Source organism: Eutrigla gurnardus (assembly GCF_963514095.1).
Source record: "Eutrigla gurnardus genome assembly, chromosome: 4".
In the NCBI taxonomy this organism is placed as follows: domain Eukaryota; kingdom Metazoa; phylum Chordata; class Actinopteri; order Perciformes; family Triglidae; genus Eutrigla; species Eutrigla gurnardus.
In genome coordinates, this window is record NC_139918.1 from 30,430,675 (window position 1) to 30,454,318 (window position 23,644).

The 23,644-nt window shown below is 37.0% G+C and overlaps 1 protein-coding gene across 1 annotated transcript; it reads right to left on the reverse strand.

The window, feature by feature from the left end:
* Nucleotides 1-1,809: 1,809 nt before the first annotated feature.
* Nucleotides 1,810-13,860, reverse strand: LOC311011810 (myosin-7-like). The gene is given in 40 exon segments (XM_084006943.1): nt 1,810-2,390; nt 2,614-2,748; nt 2,826-2,921; nt 3,000-3,104; nt 3,210-3,506; nt 3,594-3,797; nt 3,883-4,191; nt 4,289-4,413; nt 4,499-4,664; nt 4,832-5,015; nt 5,097-5,293; nt 5,363-5,481; nt 5,568-5,694; nt 6,221-6,610; nt 6,690-6,780; nt 6,870-7,015; nt 7,108-7,284; nt 7,583-7,825; nt 7,904-8,159; nt 8,261-8,397; nt 8,471-8,594; nt 8,677-8,882; nt 8,995-9,060; nt 9,062-9,115; nt 9,119-9,454; nt 9,538-9,708; nt 9,798-9,947; nt 10,039-10,157; nt 10,231-10,369; nt 10,786-10,889; nt 11,003-11,101; nt 11,196-11,259; nt 11,328-11,420; nt 11,836-11,935; nt 12,026-12,053; nt 12,127-12,283; nt 12,416-12,559; nt 13,033-13,240; nt 13,452-13,495; nt 13,763-13,860. Coding segments are annotated over 38 exon segments (5,880 nt in total). The 5' UTR covers nt 13,234-13,240; nt 13,452-13,495; nt 13,763-13,860; the 3' UTR covers nt 1,810-2,369.
* Nucleotides 13,861-23,644: the final 9,784 nt, after the last annotated feature.

Consider the following 23,644-nt stretch of genomic DNA (forward strand, 5'->3'; position numbering starts at 1 on the left):
TCGGCCTGAGTATGAGCATTGGTTTATCGTTGACCTTGAGGCCCAGGCTCTCGGGCTTTCTTTAACTCTATTTTCAGAAAAGGGGATTTGTTTTTATCTCTCACTCTTTTAGGGATCACTTCACCTCACCTTCCCTGCCTCCACACTTCATTAGTCCCCCAGAGTTGTCCTGCAGGAGCCTTCATGCTTCCTCCTGGTTCACAATTTATCTCTGCACATTTTCAACATGGCCCCATTTATCCAAATGCAAAAGGGAAATATAAGAGCCCTGTTTAGTTGACAGTTAGTCTGTCACCTAAATTGTAATACTATACTATATTTATGAATATGTATGTAGATTATGTATTTCACCCCATTGTGTAGTGTATATATAATTAAAATAAACCCACTGTAACTTCGTTGCTGCTGACAATTCAATAATAATATACTTAAAGCTGCTGTTGGTAACTTTTATAAAAATAACTTTTTATAATATTTGCTCACTATATCATGACAGTAGAACATGAGACAGACACCCTAATGGAGTTTGCAAGATTCTACCATGCCCAAAAGAACAACAACCAATCAGAGCCGTGGAGTCTCTGTAACGCAACAGCCAATCAGCTTGTGAATTGGGTTCAAACTGTCAAACTAGGCAGCGTTCATCAAATATGAATCAAGATTCTGTTACTGCGTTGTCCATCACCTCAAATGTTTTCAGAAACATATTTTAGTGAACGTGTGCAGGGCTTGGTTTTCACCAAATACATTTTGAAAACATTTGAGTCAAGTAACAGGCAACACAGGAATGGAATATTGATAGATTTTTTTTTAAACCAAGCCCCGCCCCAGCACACGTTTACCATGCAGTCATAGGCTGTTCATCAATTATGCAAAGTAACAGGCAGCCTTGTGAACAAACTGTGGTCTCCCGGAGCTCTACAATAGTATCTTAGATTTCATACAATAAAACAAACAATCAGAGATCTTATAATACTTCTTTTTTGTTCGTACTATGTCAGACGTCTTTTTTAAACTGTTATTGATGTTGTTTGTGTTGTTCTAATCTTTATTTTAAGTTTCCTGGATATCAGTAAGGAGTTTGGAATTCTAGTACAGTTACAACCCGAATATATATACATACACACACACACACATTCATGTAAGATACATACAGTATATGAGATGCACCAACAGTGATATCGGTCTTATACTGACTACAGTAGCTGGGTCGGGTATCAAGGGGATGATCTGGTATCTAATTTTTGTTTTTGGTGATTTATGTAACTGTAGTGACAACACTGCAATAACCCTTTGGGAAATATAGCCCGTGTGTGTATCTGTCTGTCTGTCTATCTATCTATCTATCTATCTATCTATCTATCTATCTATTGTTCTAAGAGGGGTATTGTTCATTGCCCAGGGCCTCCAAATCCCTAAATCCACCCGTTTGCAGTTCACAAAAATATGTTTCAGAAAACATTTAAGGTGATGGATGCAGTAACAGAATCTTGATTCATATTTGATCAACGCTGCCTAGTTTGACAGTTTTCATAATTGACAAGCTTCACCCATAGACGATTCTCCACTATGATTGGTTGGTTTCCTTCAGGTGCAGCAAAATCTTGTTAATGCCATTAGAATCACTAAAAGGAAGCAGAGGAACCTTATATTTCCACACATTATCTTTCTTATGTTCTACTGTCAGGATCAGTGACAGCCTGGGGTAAAAAGCTGTTTTTATTACAGTTACCTACCAACTACAGCTTTATGTTGCATTGAACCCACTCGATATATTTTTTTTTTTTTTTTTAATTGAAGAATACAATGTTGTGCAACTTGATGAGATTTTATTAAGCACTACAGGTTGTGAATATAGATAGTTGATCGTTGAGGGGCTCTATAGGATGGAGCCTTAGGGCCACTGTTAGAAAGAAAATCTGTGATTTCGAGAATTAAGTCTTAATAATATGAGAAAGAATTAAGTCTTAATAATATGAGAAATAAGACAATATTTGAGGGAATAAGTTGTGCGTTGTGCTTCATCAGAGGTGGCGAAGTCAACATTTTGTGTGCACAATAAGCCACATGACGGTGGGATTTATGCTTGATAAGAAGTGTTTTCAAACAGTTTTGAGTCCCAGTGTTAGAGCGCAGAGTAATAGCGTAATGCTAAGACTTTACAACAGGTGGTTTCTGGCATCATTGGCATGACTCAGCTCTGGTCTTTTTTCTTTTCATTCTGATCAAATTGTCCTTTTTTTTCTCTCTAAATATTAAGATTTATTCTCGAAATCTCAGTATGTTTTCCCCCTCTCATTGTGGGCCTATGCTCTTATGTAGATCTACGGTACACAGCAGTCAAAGGGATTTCTGCAGGCTCCGAAGGTTCACTCCTCATCAAACCCTTTCTGTTAGAGCCGGGGAGGTTGGGAAGAGAGAAAAAGAGAAACAGCCGTTAGATCTTAAGATTAGTATTGCTTCAACGTAACCATTAACAGACTAATATAAACCTAAACCTGTTGTTGTTGTTTTTACTAAAACTTGTAGAGCAGGGCAACATGTTAAATGCAGCCAGCAGTGGGCAGCATGTGTCAGGGTCAGATGGCGTGCTACAGAGTGCGTGCTGCGAACCTTGGAGCCGGCCTCACGGCTCTTGACACGCAACTTGTTGACCTGAGACTCAGCGATGTCAGCTCTCTCCTCGGACTCGTCCAGCTCGTGCTGCATCTTGCGGCATTTGCCAAGGTGAATGTTAGCCTGCTCCTCCTGTTCAGAATAGATAAACATAGTTACACATTGACAAGAGGAAGATGCCACACGACAACTCACATGTCCACACTTACAGACTCCTCAGAAGATCTCTTGTAGGCTTTAACTTTCAGCTGAAGCTTATCTACCAGATCTTGGAGTCTGGCAATATTCTTACGGTCCTCCTCCGTCTGGAAATAACACAAACAGTTACAAAGGGAATATCCATTAAAAGAGCTTTAACCACACTGTAGCTGCATGCTACAAACCTGATAGGTGAGTTCTTTGATACGGCGCTCGTATTTACGGATGCCCTTTACAGCTTCGGTGCTTTTCTTCTGCTCCATTTCCACCTCATTTTCCAGCTCCCTCACCTGGTCAAGGATAATATTCCTTTAGATAACACTCCTAATAACTTATTCAACGCCGCTGCTCACAAAAAAAACAACAAAACAAATCAAACAAAAAGAAATCCTCACCCGGGCCTCCAGCTTCTGCACCTGCTTCTTGCCTCCCTTCAAGGCGATCTGCTCGGCTTCATCCAGACGGTGCTGCAGGTCTTTGATGGTTTGCTCCATGTTCTTCTTCATACGTTCCAGGTGAGCGCTGGTGTCCTGCTCTTTCTTCAGCTCCTCTGCCATCATGGCAGCATCAGTAATGGCCTTCTTGGCTTTCTCTTCAGCGTTTCTGCACTCCTGCACAGCATCTTCCACTTCTGTCTGAAGCTGGGCTGTATCGGCTTCCAGCTTCTTCTTGTGATTTATCAGGCTGGTGTTCTTTTATTAAACAATTACGGCAATTTAATTATACAATATATGAGAGACCAACGTTTGATCACATTTTAAATCTAGCATCTCCCATACCTGTGAGTGCAGTAGCTGCACTCTTTCACTAACATCCAGCAGCTCTTGCTCAGCAAGTTTGCGACCTCTTTCAGTTTGCTCCAGAGCAGCCCTGAGCTCCTCCACTTCAGCCTGAAGCAAGTTGTTGCGTCTCTCAATGATGGCGTTGTTTTCCTTCAGATCATCATTGGATCGAAGAGAATCGTCAAGCTGGAGCTGAGCATCCTGGAAAATAATCAAAGCCTCTGATTACAAAGATGCCTTATTAATAATGCTAGCAAAAATGAAAGGTATGTATCCCTTCCTTTACCTTCAGATGTGCATGAATAGCCTTGAGCTGTTTCTGGGCCTCAGCTGCCTGCCTGTTGGCCTGGCTGAGCTGGATCTCCATCTCATTCAGGTCTCCTTCCATCTTCTTCTTCAAACGGAGAGCCTCGTTCCTGCTGCGAGTCTCGGCCTCTAGAGAGCTCTGCAGGGTGTCAATCATCCTCTGCAGGTTCCTCTTGGACTGCTCCATCTCCTCATCTTTCTCAGCTATTTTACGCTCCATCTCAGCTTTGATCTGGTTGAACTCGAGCTGGGCTCTAAGAATCTTGCCTTCCTCGTGCTCAAGAGAAGCCTAAGATTGACATCAGGAGTTTGTCAGAGCAAATATATTTCATTTCACATTTCTTTTTGAAAATTATACATTTGTGAGAAACTGAGGATCATCTAACCTCTGCCTCCTCTAGGGCCGACTGAATCTCACTCTTTTCCTGCTCCAGTTGCTTTCGGAGTTTCTCCAATTCGTGAATGGTTTTTCCTCCCTCACCGAGTTGTTCAGTGAGGTCCGAAATCTCCTCTGAAAGTATGAAAGTACTTGTGTTTAATTTGATGCCTGCAGTGTGTGTGTCTTATTTGTTTATAGACATTCACTGATATATTACCCTGCAGATTCTTATTCTCTCGCTTCATGGTCTCCAGATGTTCAAGAGATTCTTCGTAGGAGTTCTTCAGTTTGAAGAGCTCGGTGCTCAGAGACCTGGCTTCTTTCTGAGAGCTCTCCAACTCGCACTGACACTCCTCATATTTCTGTTTCCACTCAGACAGGACCTGAACATCCAGATACGAGTTGTACAGTTTCAGGTTTAAATCACCACTTCACGCTCTCTACGGTTTGTGCATTATTTGATTTGCACTGTAACAATACTCTGGGATTACAGAGTATTATAATGCAATAATACTCCCAGGTTTTTGATAATTAAAAAATACTGATATACTTTGTCAAAGTTTCTTTGCTTCTTGTCCAGAGCAGCAGCCGCAGCATTCGACCTCTCCACGTCCACCATGAGATCTTCAATCTCATTCTGCAGCCTGTGTTTGGTCTTCTCCAGAGACGAACATTTAGCGTTCACTGCTTCAACAGCCTCCTCAGCATCCTGCAGACGCTGAGCCAGCTTCTTTCTGCATTATGATCAAATTCATTCAGGTTTAGTTGCTATTAAATCTTATTTTGTTGTTTGGATGAAAATAGAATTCACTCACTTAGCCTCCTCCAGCTCCTCGGTCCTCTGGATGGCATCAGTTTCGTACTTGGTTCTCCACTGAGCCACCTCAGCGTTTGCCTTGGACATGCTGCGCTGCAGTTCAGCCTTGGCCTCCTGCTCCTCCTCATACTGCTCCCTGAGCAGGTCACAGTCATGACGAGCAGACTGCACGGCATGGGCTAACGCATTCTTGGCCTGGATCAATATTAATAATGTGAGTATTTCTTTTAAATATCACCTATTTTTAAACCGGTATTTTCCTACCTTTACTTCCTCTTCTAGTTGTCTCTTTAGATCCTCGAGTTGTTGAGTATAGGAATTCTTTCCTCTGGTCAGCTGAGAAATGAGGGATTCCTTTTCCTCCAGCTGTCTTGAAAGTTCATCTAGAGAGACAGGAAGTTATGTTTTAGAATCCCATTGTTCTACATAAGAGAAATGTATTATTTCCAGGGAAAAGAGTATCACTAACCATTCTCAGATTGAAGCTTGGCTCTCTGAGTGGTGAAGTCATGAAGGGATCTCTGACATTCATCACACTTGGTCCTGTATTCATTCATTTGATCCTCCAAAGTTCTGCAGGTCTTCTCCAAAATAGTCTGCAAAAGAAATACACGATAGTTCTCCTCAACGTTCGACATATATTCACTGCTCTGAACTCCAAGCTTAGAGGGACCGAAGACTTCACGTTAAATTTTGTCTCACCTAACCCAGTGTACAGAGAGGCTAAGTAGCGCGCCTAACGGTGGACCATCATATGACTTCATCTTTAGAAAAAAATATGTACAGTAGTGATAGAAATAATTTGTTGATCGTTTACGACAGAAGACGTCTCTCTGCGGTAAGGTAGTGTTACATTAGTGGTGGAACGTAGCTAAGTAAGCTAGCAAGCCAAGCTAACGGCCATGTTGGTGACGTACGTGGGACGAGAGTTCACTGAGCGGGGAAAATAATCATACTGCTGTAAATAAGAATTGCAGATGGCTATGAAAGAGGGGATTTGGCATGTGGATGAAAGGACACCATTTCCTCACCTTATTCAACATTAGGAATTAAACTGTCATCATTCAGTTCACTACCAGGTTGTCAGTAACATTCACCTTGAGCATCTTAATGCGCACGTACCTTCGTCTTCACCACTTGTTCCATAGAGGAGACCACATCATCCAGCTCCAGTCTGAGCTCACTCTTCTCCTTCTCCAGTTTCTGCTTGACTCTCTGCAGGTTATCAATCTGCTCTCCCAGGTCGGCCACACTGTCAGCTTGTTTCTTCCTGAGTGTGGCAGCAGTGGCTTCATGCTGCAGAGTGGCCTCTTCAAGGTCTCTCCGGAGTTTCTGGAACTCAGCCTCCCTCTTCTTGTTCATCTCAATCTGGGCAGATGTTGCTCCACCAGCCTCCTCCAGCCTCTCACTGATCTCCTCCAGCTCTCTGGCCAAGTCTCCTCTCTGCTTCTCCACCTTGGCTCGGGCAGCTCGCTCTGCCTCCAGCTCTTCCTCCAGCTCCTCTACGCGGGCCTAGTGTCAGAACAATGTGTTTAAATGCAGTAACACTTTACTTAACATTTAATGAAGCCCCTCTCTTGCACATTTGTACCTGCAGCTCTTTCAGCTTCTTCTGGAGTTGAATGATAATGGCCTGATTATCTTCGATTTGGCCGTTCAGCTGACTGATCTCAAAGTCTTTCCTGCAGCAATCAGTGTTAGCTGATTTAGAAAATGTGTATACAATATTGAACAACCACGGTGAATGAGCAATTTCATGATCAATTAGTACTTTTTCAGGCGCTCCTCCAGTTGTTGCTTGTCATTTTCTAAATCCATTACAGTCTCCTGGGTCAACTTTAAGTCTCCCTCCAGCTTCCTCTTGGCTCTCTCCAGGTCCATTCGAATCTTCTTCTCTTGCTCCAGAGATCCTTCAAGCTTCATGCAAATAACATTCAATTATAATATTTTGTGAATTGTTTCATTATACAATATTATCTAAGATGTACAGTTTCTATATGGATTCTCACATCATCCACTTGCTGCTCCAGCTTGGCCTTGGCCTTGGTCAGAACGTTGACTTTGTCTTCTTCACACTGCAGATCATCCAGTGTTTGCTGTTGAGCTTCCTGTAAGGCTTTCTTTTCCTTGGTCAACTTGGCAATGATTTCATCCTGCCCAGCCATCTCCTCGACCAGGTTCTTCACCTGCGAGGCAAGAACATGTGTCACTGTGTGCCTCGTTAGTGTGGATTTGGTACAATCTAACAGTGAGGTTGCAGATCGCAACCAACTGAAACTTCCCCCGAAGCGTGAAGAAGAATTACAGAGGCTGACTCAAAAACCGAATGGCCCTCTTTAGAGCTAGTGGTTGGTTTGTCTGTTCTTGGCTACTCTACATTTTCAGGTGATTATATACCAAAGAAAACATACTGTAATATTCTACTCCATCTCTGATAAAAAATGCTTTTAGATCTGAAACAGATGGTTAACTTAGATGTCATACCTTGTTCTCGGTGGCGTGCTTCTCTTTCTCCACTTTAGCCAGAGTTAACTCCAAGTCATCAATGTCTTTCTTCAGCTCAGAGCACTCGTCCTCCAGCTTCCTCTTCTTCGCAGTCAGTTCAGAGTTCATCTCCTCCTCATCCTCCAGTCTTTCTGTCAACTCTTTGGCTTTTCCCTCCAGTTGAATCTTGTTTTTGATCAGCCCCTCACATCTTTCCTCAGCATCACACAGATTATCTTGCTCCTGTCAAACATTTGATCTCATTAGCGCATACCTTAATGACATTTTCAGAGGAGAATGGCAGTGAAGCAGCAGTCTCACCGCTTGAACTTGGAGCTGCAGGTCATTCTTCTCCTGGAGAAGAGAAACCATTTTCTCCTCCAGTTCCTTTCTGCGAGCTTCAGATTTAGCGTAGGCCTCTTTCAGCTTCAGGAATTCTTCCTTCATGTTGGCCATCTCCTTCTCATTCTCTGCTGATTTCAACAGAGGTTTGATCTTGAAGAACAGCTTCATCCAGGGCCAATTCTTGACCCCCATGAATGAACGGACGTTCCACTGGATCACCAATAATGCTTCCCTAAAATATGTTTTTAAAATAAAATAGAAGGCTTTAGTATAAATTACAAACCAATGATCTTTGAATCTTTAAAGAAGATATCAGCTGGCCATAAAGGATACCTGCGTTCCACCATCTTCTTATACTCTAAACGAGACAACAGACCACGGGATCTGGCTTGAATAGCAGTGATGATTTTGGAGAGACGCTCGTCTCTCAGCTCCTCAAGCAGACCCAGCAAACCAGCTTTGAAGAACACCTAACAACAACAATGGGAATTTGATTTATTTGCCATCAATTCACTTTTCCTGATATGAGAACTGCTTGGATACCTTGGTGTGTCCAAACTTGTACTGATTGTGATCAATATCCAGAGACCCAAGAAGTTTCTCAGCTCCCTTCCTGCTGTCAATGAACTGGCCGTCAGGGATGGCAGCAGGATTCAGGATGCGATATCTGGAAAAGGAAACATATCTTTGTGAAAGATATTCAACATCGGTATGGAATTATACAGTATCTGTCTTAAATTAAAGAATACCTTTGTTTGAAATCTCCATAGAGGATCCTGTTGGGGAAGCCCTTTCTGCAGATCCTGATGCCTTCCAGCACACCGTTACAGCGCAGCTGGTGCATCACCAGAGGGTTCTCCATGGCCCCAGGAGTCTTGGTCTCATTGGGGATGATGCAGCGTACAAAGTGAGGGTGAGTAGACCTCAAGTTGGTCATCAGCTTGTTCAGATTTTCCTTTACATATGATGAAGCATACAATAATAAATACTGGTTGTTATAGTATTCAATGTCATACAAAATACCAAAACTCAAGGATAAAAAAAAAACAACAACTCATGCACAATACCCTATGAAGCGCAGACACAGTCTGAAACGATGATCCCTTTTTCTTCTTCTCTTTTTTGCCCTCCTCAACTGTTTAGAAAGATAACCTGAAACTTACAGCTAGACATCAAAAATATTGCCATTTACAAACAAGTAATTCGTGCCAGGGTACCTGAATCAGCTCCGGCGTATTTTGCAAAGAGGGTAGCTAAGACCTTGAGATTAGACTTCTGGTAGAGTCCCACAACGGTCTCATTCAGGGGATCCTTGTTCTTCACCAGCCAGTTGTTGATATTATAGTCAACCGTTCCAGCATAGTGCATCAGGGCAAAGTGGGCCTCTGGTCTTCCTTTGACAATTCTGGGCTTCTGGAAGTTGGCAGATTTCCCCAGATGGTTGTCATAGAGCTTAGCTTTAAAGGTGGCATCGGAGGCTTTGGGGAACATGCACTCCTCTTCAAGGATGGACATGATACCCATGGGCTGAAGGGACAACATATAAGTTGTTATAAAATACCACTTTTTTATTTATTTGCATTCATGAACATGTGATAATCCAGTCTCACCTTTTCAATGAGGTCAATACAGGCCTGCAAGTCCATACCAAAATCTATGAAAGTCCATTCAATGCCCTCTTTCTTGTACTCTTCCTGCTCCAGCACAAACATGTGGTGGTTGAAAAACTGTTGCAGTTTTTCATTGGTGAAGTTGATGCACAGCTGCTCGAAGGTGTTGAACTGCAAAGAGGAAAAAGAAGCAGGATTTTTCATCCGTGATGTTTTGAAAGAGATGGCTGATTTATTTTGTGCTAATGAGTTAAACTCACATCAAAGATCTCAAATCCAGCGATGTCCAGCACACCAATGAAGTACTGGCGAGGCTGCTTGGTCTCCAGTGATTGGTTGATCCTCACCACCATCCACAGGAACATCCTTTCATAGACGGCCTTGGATATAGCTCCAACAGCGTAGGTCACCTGGGGAACAGGCAACACTTTTAGTACCAAGCCTTATAGGAAGCATGCTTCTGTGTAACAATATTAAAATTGTCTTTTCATTGCATTTTACCTGAGCGACATTTTGTCCCTTGGTCACCCACTCGTTTCCCACTTTGACTCTTGGGTGACAGAGCCCTTTGATGAGGTCGGCAGAGTTCAGGCCCATCAGATATGCGACTTTGTCAGCATCTGAAGGCGGAAAGTGAGCATTGTAAACCAGCCTTCTTAGGTCTGAGCCAACCTGGTAAACGACTTCTCTCACCTTCAGTGCCGTCAGCCTCAGCCTGCTCCTCACGCTGCCTCAGCTTGAATTTCATGTTGCCGTGATGCATGATGGCGCCGGTCAGCTTGTAAATGCTGTTTTTCTCTTCTTGAATGAAGCCCAGCACATCGAAGGCGTCCTGTGGAGGAGCACTTGACGTTACCTCGTCAACGTTTGATATAACTTTTTGATCAAGATAATACGTTCAAGGACATAAAAATAAACGGAGCAGACATTTTAGCAGACTCCGTATTTCTACCATAGTTCTACCATCGTTCTGTTGTATTGTTGAGACAAAAGATAAAATAGTTGTTGCTGCAAAAATGTGTAAAATCCTGTCTGTGTAAACCGTATTATAAACCGGTGTGCAGTCCAGAAAGACTTTAAATATATCTGTCACCCCAATTGGACTTCATGGATTGTATTTCATTGTCTCGCCGGTACTTTAATCAACACACATCCTTCCTTCATTTAGTCACTATGATTAGAGTTTAAGGTAAAACCTAAAAAAAAAAAAGAAAGAAGGAAAAAAAGAGGAATAAGTGAGAGGCTGACATCTGTTGCCATTAGTTCTTCTGAGTCGTTAATGGAGGCCACTTGGGTTTCCCCCTGAGAGATGAAGGAATAGTCGTAGGGGTTGTTTGTGATCAACAGCATCTCTGGAGGACACAGAGAGAGGGTGAGACAGGTCAGACAGATGGACACACAGTTGAACTTTCCCTAAGCCCCGCCCCGCTGCTATTCTACGGCCAACCGCCTCTCAGACACTCACCCAGGAGTTCAGGCTTCTGGTTGGAAAGAATCTGGTAGAAAATGTGATAATCCCTCTCAGCCTTGAGCTGGAAGGTCACACGAGACTTCTCCAGGAGGTCTGCAACAAACCGCCATGTGTAAAATAAACGTTAGAAAAACATTATAAAACATAAGTAAAATATTATCTACAGTGTCAGCGCGTTTGTTCTTACATGTTTCAATATCAGCAGAGGCCAACTTTCCCCTGGTATCAAAATGAATCCGGATGAATTTACCCTGAAAGAATAGAGTCTTAGTCTTTATCTGCTACTTACAGTTTAATCACACAAATATTAGACACTCACAAATCTGGAGGAGTTATCATTCCTGATGGTCTTGGCGTTACCGAAGGCCTCCAGAGCAGGGTTAGCCTGGATGATTTGATCTTCCAGAGTACCCTGTAAAAGAGGAACACTTTTTACGCTAAACCCAATAATAAAGACACCGTTCATTCGAGAGGCTTCACATTTGGCGGGTGTATTGTTCAGGACCCAAGGTAGTGATTTGTTCGAATGTGGTACAATTTGGCCAGACGGTGGCGCTATGACAATAACAAACTTTAAGTCTCAGAAACTTTTTTTTTTTTTTTTTTTTTTTTGCTGTTGCTGCTCCTCTAAAGAATTGACTGATGTTCCGTACAGTTTTGCTGCTCAGACAACTACATTTAGTTTAGATAACGGTGTCTGACAATGATAGATGTGTTGCCATTTGGCCAACAGCTGGCGCTGTAGCAGCGTCATATAACTGTCTGTAGTTTTAGCCCGTTTTAAACCCTTCTGATAACTCACACCTTTGTTAGAGCTGGTTCTTTACCTTGTCCTTGGTGTCTTTCTTTACACTTCCAGCTGCAATACTTGCAAAATACTGGATGACTCGCTTTGTGTTGACCGTCTTTCCTGCACCAGATTCTCCACTGTAATTGCAAATTTGATGGTCGATACTTACAGTGGCATAATGTAGATGCTTTTTGTTGTGTTTAGTGAAAATATAAGACGCTACTTACGTGATCAAAATTGACTGGTTTTCACGGTCTACAAAAACAAGATTCATAATGATTACATGTACCAAAAGTTACCCAAAACATTTGTGTTATGAGTTTCTTACCTGACAGCATGTACTGGTAGGCGTTGTCAGAGATGGAGAAGATGTGAGGAGGAGCTTCAGCCCTCTTCTTTCCTCTGTAGGCAATAACCACCTCCTGGTTGTAGACCGGCAGCCACTTGTAGGGGTTGACAGTCACACAGAAGAGCCCGGAGTAGGTCTTTGAAAACAAAAAATGATTACATTTTCAAAAGAGGCAATATACAAGATTGGAAGCATTTCTAAAGCCTCTCATTGGCTCTCAATTGACGACAGCTGAGCCAGCAGCTTGCAGCTAACGGTTCTTACTCACGTAGATCATCCACGCTGCGTAACGCTCTTTGAGGTTAAACAGCACAGCGGGTTCATGGAGGAAGGTCAACATGGCCATGTCCTCGATCTTGTCGAACTTTGGGGGATTCTGTTGCATAATGTCGGAATCTTTGACCACCACAGTCTGAGGAGCATAAATACAGTTTCATATGTAATAGTTGCATACATTTCAGAAAGATATATATATATATATATATATATATATATATATATATATATATATATATATATATATATATATATATATATATTTGTAAGAGCAAGTAAGCCAAACAGGTTCTGCTGTTAATGTTATTGTCAACATTGTTTGTTTAACACAAAGCATGTCATACGTTGTTAATGCTAGATGGCAGCAATGCCTCATTTCATCACAGCCATTACTGGAGGCACAAAACATCTTTGTTGATTGTGGAATAATTCACTTTTATATCCACCGTTTTACACAGTAATACATTTGCTGTATTTCACTGACAAGCATTTTTACATTGTACGTTTTGGCTTTGAGTTGATAATAATTTCATCATTACAACCATGATAAGAAAAAATGTGTTGTTAATAATACAAAGATGTCTAATTGGTAAAAAAGTAATCACAGACCTTCCCACGCTGTGTATCCACGGTGACCTTGTCTCCATCCCGGCTGGTGATCGTCGCCTTCACAAACTCTTCCACCGCATCCGGGACAAAGCACTCCTTCTTTATGTCGAAGGGACGCGTGGACGCCTCCATGCGCTCCTTGTCCGACTTCCTCAGGTACGAGGAAGCCAAACCGAACACGGACATCTCTGCATCCCCCATGGCTGCACTAATGTAGAGATGACAAAGGGTTCACTGCGTCTGATACCTGACTTTAATATCGTTTACTTTGCTTTTTTACTGTTGGTTTCAAGGAAAACACTTTTTTTTTTTTCTTTTTTTTCTATTTGGATAGAACATATTATTATATATTATATTATTACCAGTCTTAAACTCTATAATATGTATTACTAAGAAAGGATTAGAAGTGGAGAATTTACCGGTGGATTCAGCTGAGCTCAGACTCCAAAGTAATGTCAGTTACCTGAAGTGATAGAGAAGTATATAAGACATTGTAAATAAAATAAAAATAAAATAAAAAAAATAAAATAAAATAAAATGTATTATTACTGTAATAAATCTAAATTCCAGCAGCTTGCTATTATTTAGCATTCAGTATTTGTAAAAATATCAAGTCTCTTGTTTTTCCATCTAGTATTTTGTTAAATAAGATAACATTTTAAATCGATTTACCTTCAGTTCAGAGAAATACGGCACGGATAAACAAAAACAATGAGTAGTGCAGACTTACAGAGGCCAGGTGAAGAGGAAGCAGCTGCTAGACTGGAGGGAAGGCAGAGATCAAATATATAACCCTGGATAACCCTGCCTTACAAGGCCAAGGACACCACCCTGACCTAGTGACTAACACACACACACACACACATCTCACAGGTACACTTCCACACGTACCCCTTTGGCCCTCACACACACACACACACACACACTGTGGTAATCGCCATCACTTTCATCACTTGTGACAGGGCTCTCTGTGGCTCTCATGATGTCTGGCTGCCCTCTAAGCTCACGTCCAAATAATGTGATTTTTCGGGAGCAGTGCCAGGAACTTTCTCCTGCATAACTCGGCCCTGACTCACCGAGACACAGGCTCTCTATCTCTAATACTTCCACACTTTTTTCCCTGTCTGTTGTGCTAAATTCTTCTTCCAAGTGAGGACCGGTCGTGGACAGAAACCAGATTCTATTTATTGCCTGTGAAGGGGAGCAAATTAAGGGTGCAAGCGAGGAAATAACTCACCCTACTTTATTCAGACGGTGGTATTCGATGCCTCCATCTTTTAGAGTCCAATAACTTATATCATGTTGGAGAATAAAATAAGAAATGTTACAGATGAAATCTATATTAAGTTAGCTAACGTAATATTACGATTATTCGCAGTGAGATGATGACCGAACATTGAGGTCACTTTTTAAACATAGTTAGCCCGCCATAGAAAATGGCATTGTTGTTATTTGTTGACTTGTTGTTGTTATTTGAAAGTCAGACCCCCGCTGGGCTTGGCTCAACACATTTTTCCTTTTTATCTTTTGGGAATCATTTATTGTGTCTGTAACTCAGCAGGAACAGCTGCACCTGTCATGCTACTAAAATCGCCCGCCAAAAACTGATTGCCATTCGTGGTATCAACCAGTTTATAGTTCACAGCTGCTTTTATCCGGATCAACCAGTCACGACGTGCTAATACACACAACTGTATGTCCGTGGTAAAAGCAAAGATATGTCTTTATGAAGCCGTTCTTGTAACTGAATAATCAGAATTGTGGCCAACAGGTGTAATTTTAGTTTGGTAATATCAGGCGTGATATCGGAGATATCGGAAAGTTTCCAATTGTTTATATTTGGAAACTAGACTAATTAGAATGCGACCCATAAAATGCTGTTTTCCACCTGCCAGAAAGTGATTACTGCTCCTACGGTGTTGCAGAAAATGTATTTATGAATCAGAATGACTTTATTTAATTCATGAGAGTTATATTTGACAGAAAAACTAAATTTGAAATAAACTGAATTGCTTCTGGCCCTAAATCATGAATATAAATTGGAAGAGTGTCTCTTTACTGTCAGAGATCCAAAGCAGAGAACGACTCTGGGATCTGTCATCGTCGCTCTCTTTTTAGACGACCAAAATGTTTCTGTTAATTTTCATGTACTGAAAACAGTGTTAAAGTGTTAAAGACAAAAACATGAACAACTCCCAGACTGGACATCTCTGTGGTAGTGACCTGTCAATCAGCAGGTAGCCCCGCCCTCAAGTTTACCCCGTTTATGGTCTACTTGACTTGAATGGACCACGATTTACTACACAAACATCATGCTGGTCATATTCTCATTGACTTCTATACAATCAGAGAGGAGTCGCCCCCTGATGGCCAGCAGAGAGAATGACAGTTTGAGGCACTTTAGAGTTGGCTTCACTTTTCAGACCCAGACTTTAATCAAACAACAGTGGTTCAGTGGCACTTCAAGCCGTAATAATAATAATATTCAGCGGCTGGAGATCATCTGTTCCTGATGCTCCTGTACAGCTCGTCAGTGATTGGTTGAAGGAAACCTGCAGCTCTGCCACACCCTCCAGCCTGCGCCATAACCTCAGAGGCTGTTGTTTCCTGTTCTTCCCCCCTGACCTCTGACCCTTTGCCTGTTGTCCACAACTCCACCACTGCTAAAGGACCATTTCTGTTTTTGACCCCCCAATTTCTGCAGACCGAGACCAGTTACTGCTGTTGCACCAATCAGGAGGGCTTGAAATAAAGTCACCAGGCCTGCAGCTAAGAAACTGCCCACAACACATCAGGTATTATGGAACAAGTGACTCTGTTCCCACAGGGCAGCCACATGTCCACTGGATGCAGGAGATCTGGAGGAAGAGGGCAGGAAAGTCATAATACTAAATGTTCATTGTTGTAGAAACAGCCTTATTGTGGGTTTTTTTTTTCCTTTTTGTGTGTTTTAAACGTGTATGTGTGAAAAGAATTGAGATCATGTTGAAGGTGAGATTTTTTATTATACTGTCTATTTTGTAATAAAAAGGCAATATGTTAAATATATAAAATGTTAATTCTTTGATATGTTCTTGTCATGTGTACACACATTTAAAAATGATGTAAGTTGACATATTCTCTTCCATCGGATCCACAGCTCCCCATTCAAAGTGTATTCATTTACTTCTTTTAATTCATCTAGCCTAACTCAAAGAGCGAACGGTAAATAAACTTGGAAGGATTTTTACATGGGACTCATTACAGGTTGTATGTACAGGTGTTGCATGGTTAAGACAGGCGCTTTTATTTATGAGCTGAGATGGTGTTTCTTCTTACCAGCTGTGTTGTGTTTGATATTGATAGCATTCAACACACTTTAAATTTAGTTCTTTAGTTTTGTCATGAACTTCTTGAATTAAATTATAGGATATGGTCTGTAATAGACGTGGACATTCAAACATTTACAGTTCCAGAGTACCTGAAGTTAACTTTACAGCCCATTTAAGGAGCTCATGTGATTTTGTTGGTTCTCAGAGAAAAGACAGGAGCAGCGTACGCAATCACAAAGAAAAACAACTGTAAAGGGTCTTGAATGAAATTGTGTCACTTTTAATTTAACTTTCATTCGTTTTCATTTTTAAAATATGGTCTAAAAAGTATATGTAAGTATATGTGATAGTATGCCATAAAGCATTAAAATCTGATTGTATTGAACCATGAAATGTCAGAAGCCATAGTTATAGTATGTCATAAAAAAGTCCACCAACATCAGAATCAGATTTATTGGCCAAGTTGTGAATGATTATACAGAAATAAGAATGAACAGAACTGTTATTATACAGGTAAAATGTTAAAATCGGCTTCATGAGGAACCAACAACAAAACAACAATAGCCATGTTAAGCTGCAAACAACACAAATACTTAGTTAATGGGAATTGCCAGATTTCTCTGCTTCAATGATACATTTTATTATGTACATATAAAAAAACTGTTAGATTACAATGGAATCAGTGGTTTGAACACCAAAAAGCCGTGGTACATGTTTCCTGTTATAGTAGACATGATGCAAACTCCTATGTTGTTTTCTTTCTGTCCAACTTTGGTCACCGCAACTCCTGCTGCTCATTGGTTCAAAGGTCACCACGTGTGATCCAGTCTCTTCGTTTATTCAGCACTCTGCACAGAAAACATAAGGTTCATATTATTAGTGTATTAACCTTTTATGTGGATTTATCTCTAACTGTCAGCTGTTTCCTGTTAGACGGATGCTTTTATTTTGTCACACGTTTAGATATGTGGCCTTGATGGACGACATCTTGGGGAGAAAACTGGCCTTTATTTGGGTAGGATAGTTTTCATTGTTACTTACTGTGTTTTTTATTCACTGTTAGCGATGTTAAATCCAGTTGAATCATAAGCTTCGTTATGGTCTGTAATACACATGCATAATGTTATTCTTCGGAGTGACATTTCCAGAGTACCTGAAGGCAACATTCTAGCCTATTTAAAGAGGACCTTCACCTCCTTTGTTGGTTCTCAGAGAAAAGACGAGATGTTGGGGGATGAAGAGCAGCAGACTGGACGGAGACGTGGACCTGAACACTATTGGAGATGGGTTATCTTCAGGGCTGTTCAGTGGGGTGCTGCTGGGTGACACGATACGCCTGCCAGCCCTCTTTAATGACTCCCTATCCTGACCCTGATGCAAGGCCCCAGAATTAGATGGTAAATGGTTTAACCCGTCCATGACCAGCAACCACAGGTGACATGATGCCAGTGTGACAGGTTGTTTTCACCCTTACCCCTGTATGGGACAGTGTGAAAGTGGGTGGTGGCAGCAACACCAGTGTCTCCCCATCAACTGTACAGAAAGTAAATACATGTTACTTACTGCCACAATCATTAAATTATATAACTGGGTTTTATTAGCAACTCAGTTTGTGTCTCCACAAATATACTATCACTTTTTTCGATAAATATACTATGAATTTTTTCGTGACTATTTTCAACAAAATATATTATGAATTCTTTCATTACTTTTTTGACAAATAAACTGAATTTTTTCATCACTTTTTTTGAAAAACACTGATTTTTTTTTTTTTTAATTTTACAAATATACTGTGAATTATTTGGGACTTTTTTCGACAAATATATGACGTTTTTCGTGACTTTTTTTGACAAATATACTATGATTTTTTTCCATCAAATATACTATGAATTTTTTTTTTTTTTTAAATATACTATAATTTTTTCGTGACTTTTTTGACAAATGACATTTTCACGACTTTTTTTTGACAAATATACTATGCATTTTTTGTCACTTTTTTTGACAAATATACTTGACATTTTTCCGTGACTTTTTTTGACAAATATACGTTGTTGTTTTTTCGACAAATATACTTTAATTTTATATGTGACTTTTTTTTTTTTTTTACAAATATACTATGAATTTTTTTGTGACTTTTTTCAACAAATAAGCTATGAATTTTTTCATGACTTTTTATGACAAATAAACTATGAATGTTTTTGGGACTTTTTTTACAGATATACTATGATTTGTTGGGACTTTTTTGACAAATATACTATGAATTATTTGTGACTTTTTCAACAAATATACTATGAAGTTTTTCTAAGTTTTAAACTGAATGTTTTTGGGACTTTTTTCCAAAAATATACTATCATTTTTTCGTGACTTTTTTTGACAAATGACATTTTCACAACTTTTTTTGACAAATATATGACATTTTTCATGACTTTTTTGGACAAATATACTATGCATTTTTGAGACTTTTTTGACAAATATACTATGAATTATTTGGGACTTTTTTCAACAAATATATGACATTTTTCCGTGACTTTTTTTTGACAAATATACTATGATTTTTTTTCAACAAATATACTATCATTTTTTTCGTGACTTTTTATGACAAATATATGACATTTTTCATGACTTTTTTGGACAAATATACTATGTATTTTTGAGACTTTTTTGACAAATATACTATGAATTATTTGGGACTTTTTTCGACAAATATATGACGTTTTTCGTGACTTTTTTTGACAAATATACTATGATTTGTTTTTCATCGAATATACAATGATTTTTTTTTTTTCAAAAAATATACTATAATTCTTTGACAAATGACATTTTCACGACTTTTTTTTGACAAATATACTATGCATTTTTTGTGACTTTTTTTGACAAATATACTTGACATTTTTCCGTGACTTTTTTTTGACAAATATACTATGATTTTTTTTCGACAAATATACTATGATTTTTTTTCGACAAATATACTATACTTTTTTTCGTGACTTTTTATGACAAATATATGACATTTTTCATGACTTTTTTGGACAAATATGCTATGCATTTTTGAGACTTTTTTGACAAATATACTATGAATTATTTGGGACTTTTTTCGACAAATATATGACGTTTTTCGTGACTTTTTCTGACAAATATACTATGATTTGTTTTTCATCAAATATACAATGATTTTTTTTCAAAAAATATACTATAATTTTTTGACAAATGACATTTTCACGACTTTTTTTTTACAAATATGCTATGCATTTTTTGTGACTTTTTTTGACAAATATACTTGACATTTTTCCGTGACTTTTTTGGACAAATATACGTTGTTGTTTTTTCACTAATATACTATGAATTTTTTTGTGACTTTTTTTGACAAATATGCTATGAATTTTTTCATGACTTTTTATGACAAATAAACTATGAATGTTTTTGGGACTTTTTTTAACAAATATACTTGACATTTTTCCGTGACTTTTTTGGACAAATATACTATGCATTTTTGAGACTTTTTTGACAAATATACTATGAATTATTTGGGACTTTTTTCGACAAATATATGACGTTTTTCGTGACTTTTTTTTGACAAATATACTATGATTTGTTTTTCATCAAATATACAATGATTTTTTTTTTCAAAAAATATACTATAATTCTTTGACAAATGACATTTTCACGACTTTTTTTGACAAATATACTATGCATTTTTTGTGACTTTTTTTGACAAATATACGTTGTTGTTTTTTCGACAAATATACTATAATTTTATTTGTGACTTTTTTTCTTTTTTTTTAATATATACTATGAATTTTTTTGTGACTTTTTTCGACAAATATGCTATGAATTTTTTCATGACTTTTTATGACAAATAAACTATGAATGTTTTTGGGACTTTTTTCAAAAAATATACTATCATTTTTTCGTGACTTTTTTTGACAAATGACATTTTCACAACTTTTTTTTTGACAAATATACTATGCATTTTTTGTGACTTTTTTGACAAATATACTTGACATTTTTCCGTGACTTTTTTTGGAGAAATATACGGGGGGGGTTTTCGACAAATGTACTATAATTTTATTTGTGACTTTTTTCGACAAATATACTATGAAGTTTTTCTACGTTTTAAACTATGAATGTTTTTGGGACTTTTTTCAAAAAATATACTATAATTTTTTCGAGACTTTTTTTGACAAATGACATTTTCACGACTTTTTTTGACAAATATACTTGACATTTTTCCGTGACTTTTTTTTGACAAATATACTATGATTTTTTTTCGACAAATATACTATCATTTTTTTCGTGACTTTTTATGACAAATATATGACATTTTTCATGACTTTTTTGGACAAATATACTATGTATTTTTGAGACTTTTTTGACAAATATACCATGAATTATTTGGGACTTTTTTCGACAAATATATGACGTTTTTCGTGACTTTTTTTGACAAATATACTATGATTTGTTTTTCATCGAATATACAATGATTTTTTTTTTTTCAAAAAATATACTATAATTCTTTGACAAATGACATTTTCACGACTTTTTTTTGACAAATATACTATGCATTTTTTGTGACTTTTTTTGACAAATATACTTGACATTTTTCCGTGACTTTTTTTTGACAAATATACGTTGTTGTTTTTTCGACAAATATACTATAATTTTATTTGTGACTTTTTTTTTCTTTTTTTTTAAATATACTATGAATTTTTTTGTGACTTTTTTCGACAAATATGCTATGAATTTTTTCATGACTTTTTATGACAAATAAACTGAATGTTTTTGGGACTTTTTTTTACAGATATACTATGATTTGTTGGGACTTTTTTGACAAATATACTATGAATTATTTGTGACTTTTTTTGACAAATATACGTTGTTGTTTTTTCGACAAATATACTATAATTTTATTTGTGACTTTTTTTCTTTTTTTTTTTAAATATACTATGCATTTTTGAGACTTTTTTGACAAATATACTATGAATTATTTGGGACTTTTTTCAACAAATATATGACATTTTTCCGTGACTTTTTTTTGACAAATATACTATGATTTTTTTTCAACAAATATACTATCATTTTTTTCGTGACTTTTTATGACAAATATATGACATTTTTCATGACTTTTTTGGACAAATATACTATGTATTTTTGAGACTTTTTTGACAAATATACTATGAATTATTTGGGACTTTTTTCGACAAATATATGACGTTTTTCGTGACTTTTTTTGACAAATATACTATGATTTGTTTTTCATCGAATATACAATGATTTTTTTTTTTTCAAAAAATATACTATAATTCTTTGACAAATGACATTTTCACGACTTTTTTTTGACAAATATACTATGCATTTTTTGTGACTTTTTTTGACAAATATACTTGACATTTTTCCGTGACTTTTTTTTGACAAATATACTATGATTTTTTTTCGACAAATATACTATGATTTTTTTTCGACAAATATACTATACTTTTTTTCGTGACTTTTTATGACAAATATATGACATTTTTCATGACTTTTTTGGACAAATATGCTATGCATTTTTGAGACTTTTTTGACAAATATACTATGCATTTTTTGTGACTTTTTTTGACAAATATACTTGACATTTTTCCGTGACTTTTTTTTGACAAATATACGTTGTTGTTTTTTCGACAAATATACTATAATTTTATTTGTGACTTTTTTTTTCTTTTTTTTTAAATATACTATGAATTTTTTTGTGACTTTTTTCGACAAATATGCTATGAATTTTTTCATGACTTTTTATGACAAATAAACTGAATGTTTTTGGGACTTTTTTTTACAGATATACTATGATTTGTTGGGACTTTTTTGACAAATATACTATGAATTATTTGTGACTTTTTTTGACAAATATACGTTGTTGTTTTTTCGACAAATATACTATAATTTTATTTGTGACTTTTTTTCTTTTTTTTTTTAAATATACTATGAATTTTTTTGTGACTTTTTTCGACAAATATGCTATGAATTTTTTCATGACTTTTTATGACAAATAAACTATGAATGTTTTTGGGACTTTTTTCAAAAAATATACTATCATTTTTTCGTGACTTTTTTTGACAAATGACATTTTCACAACTTTTTTTTTGACAAATATACTATGCATTTTTTGTGACTTTTTTGACAAATATACTTGACATTTTTCCGTGACTTTTTTTGGAGAAATATACGGGGGGGGTTTTCGACAAATGTACTATAATTTTATTTGTGACTTTTTTCGACAAATATACTATGAAGTTTTTCTACGTTTTAAACTATGAATGTTTTTGGGACTTTTTTCAAAAAATATACTATAATTTTTTCGAGACTTTTTTTGACAAATGACATTTTCACGACTTTTTTTGACAAATATACTTGACATTTTTCCGTGACTTTTTTTTGACAAATATACTATGATTTTTTTTCGACAAATATACTATCATTTTTTTCGTGACTTTTTATGACATAATATGACATTTTTCATGACTTTTTTGGACAAATATACTATGTATTTTTGAGACTTTTTTTGACAAATATACTTGACATTTTTCCGTGACTTTTTTTGACAAATATACGTTGTTGTTTTTTCGACAAATATACTATAATTTTATTTGTGACTTTTTTTTTCTTTTTTTTTAAATATACTATGAATTTTTTTGTGACTTTTTTCGACAAATATGCTATGCATTTTTTCATGACTTTTTATGACAAATAAACTGAATGTTTTTGGGACTTTTTTTTACAGATATACTATGATTTGTTGGGACTTTTTTGACAAATATACTATGAATTATTTGTGACTTTTTCGACAAATATACTATGAAGTTTTTCTAAGTTTTAAACTATGAATGTTTTTGGGACTTTTTTTTACAGATATACTATGATTTGTTGGGACTTTTTTGACAAATATACTATGAATTATTTGTGACTTTTTCGACAAATATACTATGAAGTTTTTCTAAGTTTTAAACTATGAATGTTTTTGGGACTTTTTTTTACAGATATACTATGATTTGTTGGGACTTTTTTGACAAATATACTATGAATTATTTGTGACTTTTTCGACAAATATACTATGAAGTTTTTCTAAGTTTTAAACTATGAATGTTTTTGGGACTTTTTTTCAAAAAATATACTATAATTTTTTCGCGACTTTTTTTGACAAATGACATTTTCACAACTTTTTTTGACAAATATACTTGACATTTTTCCGTGACTTTTTTTTGACAAATATACTATGATTTTTTTTCGACAAATATACCATCATTTTATATATGACATTTTTCATGACT